The 10,369-nt window shown below is 40.3% G+C and overlaps 1 protein-coding gene across 1 annotated transcript in view; it reads left to right on the top strand.

Moving 5' to 3' along the window:
* Window positions 1-10,369, top strand: part of LOC111868715 (trifunctional enzyme subunit beta, mitochondrial) — a gene marked incomplete at its 5' end in the record, with an annotated part of 36,666 nt that overhangs the window by 24,938 nt on the left and 1,359 nt on the right. The window contains 2 exon segments of the mRNA XM_023859631.2: window positions 556-706; window positions 2,786-2,874. Coding sequence (XP_023715399.2) covers window positions 556-706; window positions 2,786-2,874 — 240 coding nt within the window.

Genomic DNA, 10,369 nt, shown 5'->3' with positions numbered 1-10,369 from the left:
TAACTTCTGTGTTTATCTAACACATTAGGCAGCGAGGAATTTCAGACGCCTACAGTCGTGCATAGCGACATGTCCCATACGATAAATAAGCTACAACAAGAGATACCATTGAATGTGAAGTCGCCACAAGGACTTACACTGCTAAAACGCATGGTGCAGAAAATGTATTACACTGCTAGAACGCATGGTGCAGAAAATGTATGAATTTCGGGAAATTTTATTTTGGGAATCAGTGTAAAAAATTTTTACAGATATTAAAATCTGTAAATTAGAATATCTGATTCTATATTCTTTCTACATTAAAGGAGCGTTCATTTCGTTCATCATAAAAAATGTAGAAATCACACCATTTTTAGAAACATGCTTACAATTTCATTGCTCTAGAAAGGCGGGCATTTAAATAAACTCCGTCCAGCTGCCCCTACCGGAAATTAAATGGCCTGTCCGATAAAGGTGAAATAAATAAGAAAGTCAGATGTTAAAAAAATTAAATAAGTGTTGCTATTTGTAAAGTAGTTGTAGCTTGCAGAAATAAGCATGAACATATCTTTGCAGGGTCAGATCCTGGCCAACTTGAAAGCAATGGATTCAGACTTCTTTGCCCAGAAATACATGGGACGGAATACAAAAGTTGGAGTTCCTGACCTTAACAAGTTCAACAGCTGGGGAGGTTCCCTCAGTATAGGACATCCATTTGCTGCAACAGGTAGTGCTCATATCTTTTGACTATTTAATTAAATTGTTTTTAGTTATTTACTTCGGTAGCTTTCTCATTAAAGTGCCGGCTTCAGGCTGGATAACGGGTATACTGCTGAGAAGAAAGCAGTCTTCTGGGATTTGGCACCATGTATATGTGGTGTTAACCGACGTTTCGGAGGAACGTATCGCCTCCATCTTCAGGGTAGAAGAAAAAATATAAGAAATCTACAAGCGAAGAGACCTTGAGAACTGGTAAAAGCACACAGTCTGCTTTTACCGGTTCTCACGGTCTCTTTGCTTGCAGATTTCTTATATTTTTTCTTCTACCCTGAAGTGGAGGCAATACGTTCCTCCGAAAGGTCAGTTAACACCACATATACACGGTGCCAAATCCCAGAAGACTGCTTTCTTCATAGTCACCGCCGTGAAAGCCTCAAATCTTACAGGGTATACTGCTGCTATACAGTGTAACTAGAATAAGACATAAGTGTACCATTCCCTTGTTTGTGAACCAAGTTTAATGTTTCATACACTAAATTAAAGGTGGAGAGAATCAATTTGTTACCTACTGACAATACAGTGCCTCTCTCTATACTTTTTTTTATTGCTGGTCGGATGGGACTAAGTCCCTTGTACTGTGGCCACCTCTGGTCTATTGTACCAGCCCCAGATGATAGGTGATGGTGATTGTGGAGCGGTTGGTGGAATGAAGATGGGCAGGGGAAACCGAAGTCCTCGGAGAAAACCTGTCCCAGCGCCATGTCCACCACAAATCGCACTTGACCAGACCCAGGATCGAACCCAGGCTGCCGCATTGGGAAGCCAGCGACTAACCGCTTGAGCTATGGTGCAGCCCTCTCTCTATATTTACTAGTACATTACTAGTGGAGAGGAAAAAGAAACGGAAAGTAGAATGGTCTTCCTATCTTTGCTGTCACGTCTGACACCTTGCGACATTTTTTCTTGCAAGAAGAATGCAACCCTAGTCACAAGGGAAAAACAGTGATGATGATGATCTGACAGTAGATACCAAACATTACAAAATTTGGGATGTGTTTTTAGACCTGACCACAGGGTTGCACATGAGGATAGATGGAAAAGTATGGCAAGAAGTAGCAGAGCAGTGGCTGAAGCTGCAGTGTGGGAGTGACAGGGTGACACACTAAGACTTTGACTAACCCGTACACCCCTTACAGTCCTCACATCACATGATTGAATACACTGTGCGTTCTGGTTTATATGGTCAGGTCTGAAAACACACACGGAACTTCTGTTAACAATGCTGCTACAGCATAGTAAATTACATACTTTTCAAATGCATTAACATCTGAAATTTGAGGCTCATGGCAGTGAGTAAACACTACACTACACCAGTACTACACCAGTAAAAACAAGAACACATCACCAAGAGGGATAGACGACAATATCCACTACCAAGGAAGATAAAACACGATCCATATTGGTTCACGAACAGATTTCTTAACTTAAAATTAAGTTTTTATACACATTCATAACATTTTAACATAAAGGAAGGCTGCTGTGGTGAAACAAATTGAAATTTATGTATAGTGCAGAGGAAAATTACATTTTTAAAATATCCTTTATGGAAGTGATTGCAACTACATCATTTCTAAGTAATATACTTCAAGAATGTTCTTATTATAACAGTTTACGTCAAACATCTGTTTCGACAATGAAAATTAACACCTACATATAGTGAGCATCATAAATGTTTTAAGTGTACATAGTATTATAAAACCATTTACGTATTGATGGGTTTCTGATCGTAGTGATATACCTCCGATGATGATTCATTAAGAATCGAAACATGTTAGGTAACTAAGTGCTGAAGGCATTATATGTCACATTGGACTGAAATAAACTTAATTGTAAATTTGTAATATAGTTTTATAGTTGCTGTTTTTTTTTTTCAGGATGTAATTTTTTACCTGTCCTCTTGCCCAGGTATTACTAACAACCCTTCTTTCTGTAAATTCCATGCCATATGTACCAAGTATTAACGCCTTTATAACTCATCCAATAATTAGATGATGGAATGATAAAGCCAAAGATACCAACTTTGCAGGTGTACGTCTCACAGCACATGCAGCCAACCGACTGATACGAGAAGATGGCAGGTTTGCTGTGATCGCTGCTTGTGCAGCAGGTGGTCAGGTACAAACAAATCTTTCTGCTGTGCATGTGATGGTATCTTCTTGTAAAGTTCTTTGCTGTTTAGAAAACCTGTTCTTCCATATCTGAATACACCACCCTGTGAGGGATGTAAATTTCTGACACTCATTGAGTTTAATGATTCTGTCTCAAAATCTTTACAAGTGACGATATTCATGCAGAACTGGTGTAAGTTTGCGATCCTGTTGTTTTCTCCTTTCAGTGTTTGCTGCACAGACACTGTATTTTCTATGCTTCATATTTAATGTCCCGTGTTAAACAACTATTAAATTCATCCAGCACAGACATTCCTTGTTCTAGGCAGCGGTCAGAGGATAAATTGGATTCCTGATAGCATTAAAAGTCAAAATGGTTACAGTTTTATAACTCTTGAGGATTCATATTCATTCTGTACAAATATAATACCCAGTCCCTTTTGACTTCAGACACCGACACTCAAGGCAGAAGTAATTATCAGACCATTTTTGACGTTTGAGGCCAAAAAATGAACATTCAAAATAAGACTGAGGAAAGTTATTCACAATTCAATCTAAGAAATTAAAAAATTACACATGCTTCGTTATTTTATCAAAACAAATAAATGCACTACAATGAGGGCAAGGTATTCAGATGTTCTCCTTCATATGTTTTCCGTCACCTGTAAGAAATTAAGCTGTGCATTGAGGATTGTTGAGTTTCTGGACTTTGTGTTCATCGTCTGGTATTCTAATACTAGAGAACACAGTGTTTCGAAAACTCGATCTGTTTCTGTCCCCAGGTGAGAGGGAGGCACCTACTCTTTTGTGTGTCTTAAAAGAACAGCTGACCTCAGTCACTGTAAAACTCATGTCGGTATAACTACAGCTGTATTAATTCCTGAGACCAGGCCGGTATGGACCCAATATATACCCTTCCTTTAGGAAATTAGAAGGCCTAAAAATTTAGGTAGCTAAAACTCAATTATATAACAAGATGCAAATCTTAGGGTATTATCCCCAAAGGTTTCTCTCTAAAAACCCCCATTAATAGTTAACATTCTTCCAAAACTGTCAAGCATGCCACTATGGCACTCCTCAGGGACAGGATACATTTTCATTGGCACAACAAGGCATCCCAACTCCAGAAAATCCAGCAGCATATCTTTACAGCTGTGGAAAGTTCATTCAGAGACATCTGCAATATCAGATCAGAAATAGACTGTAATGATGACACATTGACAGAACGGTCTGTCTTGAAGGTCGAAGCCGCCATGGAACTGCTGGAATTTTCTTTGAGAACCACATGTTATCAGGTGGACAATAAGTTCTTCCAACAGAAAGATGGAATGACTATGGGGAGCTCTTTTATCACCCATCATTTGGAACATCTGTAGGAAGCATTTTGAGAAACTTGCTCTTGACTTGGCATAACAAACCAGTACTGTGGCTCCTGTATGTGGTCTGGCCTCATGGCCCATGGTGGTTACAGAATCTCTTTAGCCATCTCAGTAGTTTAAGGTCTTCCATCCTGTTCACTATGGAAATAGAGTGAAACAGTGCTGTTCCTTTTCTGGATGTTCTGGTCATCAGGAAAGGGACAGCACTGGCCACCAAAGTTTACAGAAAATGCCCCCATACTGGCCGATATCTCAGCTTCAAATCTAAGCATCCAGCACATGTGAAAAGAGGTTTAATTCAAAGTCTTTACAATAGAGCTTCCACAATATATGCCAAGAACAACAAGTTCTTTTTAATGAAATTAGTAGCCTGAGGTGTGATCTTCAGCTCAACAGTTATCCCCAAGGTTTCATTGACTTAGTTATTAAATCCAAGGTTAGCAGTCATCTGAATAAAGAGGAAAAAGCCTCTGGACTTTGTATATCCCATATGTGAAGGGCGTTTCAGAGGAGTTCAAACGTATAAGGAATCAATGCACGTTGGGATGATCTTCAAAAGTAAACACTCTTAGGAGTTCACTCATGAAAATCAGGATGGAAAGAGATCCACAACAGATGGCACAGTGCTTCTCTAGCATTCCCTGTGAATGTGGTAGAAGTTTCATTGGCGAAACAGATAGACCTCTAGTAATGCGGCTCCATGAACATAGGCATGATTTCAAAGAGGGTTTTCTAAAAAATCAGAATTAGCCCAACATGTCTTTGAAGAGGGTAATAGGGTAGGCTGGGATGAAGCTAGGATATTGGAAACTGAAAGTAACAGCAGATACAGGAAATAAAGGAATTGGCCCTTATGGCATACTTAACCAGGCCTGTCAGCAGTGAGGTTACCAACTCACAGATTAGGTCAATATGATATGACAGATTCTTAATGGGTTTATATAAGGTTTAAGTCCTGAATGTTCAGTTTTTACTCCACAGATTGTGGTAGTGGTAGGCACAAAATGGTTTCACCAAATTCTCCATTTAGTCCTAATCACTGGTTTTCATCGACTTGGTTTGTGACTAGGCTTGTTGCATAAAATTTGAACCTCTTTCTTTCCTAGTTTCAGGTCTGTGCATGCTTTATGACAATTTTTATTGCACATTTTGCTGTTGAGCCCCTTCGACAACACCTGGTTTCAGGTATTTATACTAGCTATAGTTATGCTGTCATGGGTTGTCCAGTGGTTGAGGTTAGCTCTTTCTAAAGAACCCAACAGAGTAGGTGTCTCCCACCTCACCTGAGGATACAAACAGATCCAGTTTCGGATATGTTGTGTTCTCCGGTTTTTAGAATACTGAGTGATGGACAAAGTCCAAAACCCTAGCAATTCTGTGTGTTATGCACCATTCTCAGAACCTTTAGAATCTAAGCTATGCATGTTTCACTTCTAACACTATTATGCATACTGTCTATTTTGTGGTTACTGCTGGATGGATGGATGAATAGATGGATGTCCTAGGAAAGTCATTCTGTACAACATCACCATCTCATCTCATCTGCGGCGCGCAACCCAGCCCTGCCTAACTAATGTAACCAATCCCGTTGCAGAATGGCTGTAGACAGTATGCTAGAACAATACTTAGAGACGACAGGGCCTGCAGTCCTGAAGTAAAGACTGTATGGTAGTATAAGTCTCTGACAGTCTTCCTGTTGAGGCAGTTGGTAGTTCTGTGGGGAGTGGATAATATGTCATAATGAGTAGGTGCAGTATGGTGAGAATTTGGTATTCAGATGGTATGCTTCACATGTTTGCCATCACCTGTAAGAAATTAAGCAATGCATGTTGCCCTTGTACATTATTATGCATGGTTACTGGTGGAAGGATCGATATATGTCCTGGGAAATTCAGTCAGTTCAGTATCACCATCTCGCCTAATCTTATCTGCAGCATGCCACCCAGCCCTGCCTTCCTGATGTAACCAGTCCTGTTGCAGAATGACTAAAGGCAGTATGCTAGAACAGTGTTAAGAGATGATGGGGCCTGCATTCCTGAAGTGAAGGGTGTATGGTAATGTGGGTCTTGTAACAGTCTTGATAGTGAGAATATGGTATTCAGTTGGCCTGTTTCACACATTCTCCATCACCTACAAGAAATTTCCTTCCAACATTATGCATACTGTCTATTCTGTGGTTACCGACGGATGGATGGATGGATGTCCTAGGAATGCCATTCTGTTCAACAGTATCATTCATCTCATCTGCGCCGCACAACCCTACCTAATGTAACTAGTTTTGTTGCTGAATGGCTGTAGACAGTATGCTAGAACAATACTGAGAGACAACAGGGCCTGCAGTCATGAAGTAAAGGCTGTATGGTAGTATAAGTCTCTAACAGTCTTTTTATTAAGCCATTTGATAATTGTGTGGCGAGTGGTTATTGTATCAAAACAAGGAGGTGCACTACAAAGAGAATATGGTATTCAGATGGTCTGCTTCACAAGTTTTCCATCACCTGTAAAATTAGAATTCAGAAGTGGTAACTTCCATTGGGAACAAGAACATGGAGCAGGTTAGTGCAGTTGGTATAGCGACTGGGTATGGGCTGGATTGACGGGTCAGAATTTGAACCCTGATAGGGTAAAGAGTCTTCTCCACATCATCCAGACCAGTTCTGGGGCCTACTCAGCCTCATTTCCAGTGGATACTGAGGACTTTTTCCCCAGGGGTAAAGCGGCTGAGGCATGGAGCTGATCACTCACCTCCAACTAGTGCCAAGGTCAAGGTAACGTGGATCTGTACATCCACACATACGTGTCTTTATGGCATAGTGCTTAATTAGTTAAGCCCAGGGACTTTACCTTTTTATGGGACTTACATCTCATACTTAAGAGTGGTACATATGACTTGTCCACATTCATCTTGGCTACTTAATATGTGTGTACCAAAATATTGTTTCACTTGAGCGTCTATCTTCATTGTAACCTACATAGGTAAGGTTACAAATGAATATAGAACTTAAACATATAAGAGTACTGATTTAAAAAATGCTTTTATTTCTCAACATAATGTCCCTGTACATTGAGGCACTTGTCCCACTGTTTCACAAGCCCCGTAAAACCAGCAGCGTAAAATTCTTTGGGATGCTGTTGGAACCAGGCGGTGACTTCCCTTTCTACAGTTTCATCATTGGGAAAATGTTCAGCCGAAAGATGTTGTTTAAGAGGGCCAAACAAATGGAAGTCGCATGACAGGTTAGGTTTTCACAAAGTCTGTGCATGATGGGTGCCGCGCATGCTGACCTCACAACACAAAATGCAAAGAATGGGTCTGGCATTACAGCATCTCAATCACTATCACGATGAAGGACACAATGTGTTAGCCTGAATTGTCACAGGTGATGAGTCTTGCTGCAAGCGACTTCCATTTGTTCAGCCCTCTTAAACATCATCTTTCGGCTGAACATTTTCCCGATGATGAAGCTGTAGAAAGGGAAGTCACTGCCTGGTTCCGACAGCAGCCCAAATAACTTTATGTTGCTGGTTTTCGGGGGCTTGTGAAATGATGGGACAAGTGCCTCATTGTACAGGGAGATTATGTTGAGAAATAAAAGCATTTTTCAAATCAGTACTCTTAGTTGTTTAAGTTCTATATCCATTTGTAACTTACTTATTGACTTACCCTTGTACCATTTACCATAACTTTCTCTTAAGAATGTGAAACTGTTCATAGGAAAAGTAATTTTCTGTCTGCATTTCTCAACTTGGTCATCATATTGAGTGTGGTGTAAGTAGTTTTATATTGGAAATAAGACCTTGCTGTATTAGGCACAGTTATGATAGATAGACTTGAAAGGATTCTGACGATGGTTTATACTGTACTTCTTTTGGCTTATTTTGGACTTCACCCATCGTCTGGTATGTAAAAGACAAAAAACCACGATGTTTCGGAGACTGAATCTGTCTCTGTCTTCAGGTGGATATGGAAGGATAAACCTATTCAGTTGGGCCCCTTAGAAAGAGCTAGTCTCAATTGAGACTCCGAAACGTCGTGGTTTTTTGTCTTTTACATACCAGACGATGGGTGAAGTCCAAAATAAGCCAAAAGAAGTACAGTTATGATACTTTAACACAGAGAACCATGGCACATCAGTATGTTCTTATGCAGTTCCTGTGATTTCTTTAACCTTAATCAGCAATGTATCTTCCTGGTTGACCTCTTCTATATATGAGGGAGAGTCAGTAAATAAGTCAGAAATTGATATAAAATGTAAAACATGTGATCTTCAAACCTGGAAAAAAAACGTTTATTTCTTGACATATCCTCTAGCAACACTGATACACTTGTCCCATCACTTTAGCAGTGCACTGAAACCCGCAGCATATAAGTCTTTTGACTGTTGTCTCAACCACTTCTGCACCTCCATTTCAGCCTCTTCATCATCAGCGAAACGTTTCCAACATGATTGTTTTTTAGCAGACCAAACAAATTGAAGTCACTAGGGGCCAACTCCGGGATCTAAGGCAGATGTTCAAGAAGTTCTCACTGTAATTCTTAATTTTCTCCTGGGTTCCTTAGGCTGTATGGGGTCTAGTATTGTCATGATGACAGGCCAGTTGGCCTGGACGTTTTCTGCTAATTGCATCCCAAAGCTTCAACAGAACTTCACAATACGATGCAGAATTCACATTTTCACCACACTTCTGGAAATGGTCTAACAGTACTCCCTTACAATTGCAAAACAGTAAGCATAACCTTCCAAGATGATGGCGTAAACTTTCTGGTTGAAGGTAAAGTGAGATGTTTCTATTGCATTGAAGCATACTTCAGTTTAGGTTGGTGTGATGCACCCATGATTCGTCCCCAGTAACAGTCCTGTTAAGAATATCTTCACCTTCTGCATACCATAAGAGATGTTGCAAGGACAGACCCATTCATTTAATTTTTTCTCGATCCTTCAGTTCTCTGGGCACCCACCATTCATGCACTTTCTGAAACTTGAAATGATTATGCATTATGTTATATGCTATATGGGAATGCCCAAGTACATTTGCTGCACTGTCTTATTGTTAATCTCCTCAACTCTTCCACCCGTTGCACAGTTGCTTCTGTTGCAANTGATGGCGTAAACTTTCTGGTTGAAGGTAAAGTGAGATGTTTCTATTGCATTGAAGCATACTTCAGTTTAGGTTGGTGTGATGCACCCATGATTCGTCCCCAGTAACAGTCCTGTTAAGAATATCTTCACCTTCTGCATACCATAAGAGATGTTGCAAGGACAGACCCATTCATTTAATTTTTTCTCGATCCTTCAGTTCTCTGGGCACCCACCATTCATGCACTTTCTGAAACTTGAAATGATCATGCATTATGTTATATGCTATCCCATGGGAATGCCCAAGTGCATTTGCTGCACTGTCTTATTGTTATGCTCCTGTCAGCCCAAATCAACTCTTCCACCCGTTGCACAGTTGCCTCTGTTGCAGTCTCAGCAGGGCAGCCTAGTCAGGCATAATCTAAAACTTCTAAACGTCCTTGAGAGAATTTCTCAACCAAGTTATGAACTGCTCTGTGTGACAAACACTTCCCATCACAAACAGGAAACATATCTTCATGAATAACCTTTGCATTGAGTCCTTTTACCCCCAAAAGACACAAGAGAACACTGCTCTTTGCTGGTACACTCCCCGAGCACCTTTGCTATTTTGAGTACTGAAACCAGCCTCTGAACATGTGTGTGCACGTGTGCTATGTTGACTGCCATGAAGCTGGGCTGTGATGCTACCTAGTGATACACATAGAAAACCTATTACGTCCATTACGTCTGTTTTACTTCCAGTGGTGATCTATTTACTTACTCTCCTTCATACCATAGGCTCAGCAGTTCCAGTCTTTCATGTCTATATGGCTTCTGAGGACAGGAATTAAGAATTAGATTGATGCCAAGCAAAGATAGAGGACTGTAAAAGTGTATGCCTGTGTTCAAGTAAATTACAAAGTTGTTGAATATTGTGATTATGTTATACATGGATATAGCTGTGATGGTGGTGATTTAGTAGCTAATGGTGACAGTAGTTTTCACGGGAATGTCACAGTAGCAAACCATGTGGTGAACTGATTGCCATGGAAAGACAGTTTGT

This window comes from Cryptotermes secundus, unplaced genomic scaffold (genome assembly GCF_002891405.2).
Source record: "Cryptotermes secundus unplaced genomic scaffold, Csec_1.0 scaffold1688, whole genome shotgun sequence".
In the NCBI taxonomy this organism is placed as follows: Eukaryota; Metazoa; Arthropoda; class Insecta; order Blattodea; family Kalotermitidae; genus Cryptotermes; species Cryptotermes secundus.
Note: the sequence above shows the minus strand (reverse complement) of the source record. Positions and strands in the feature narration are given on the sequence as shown.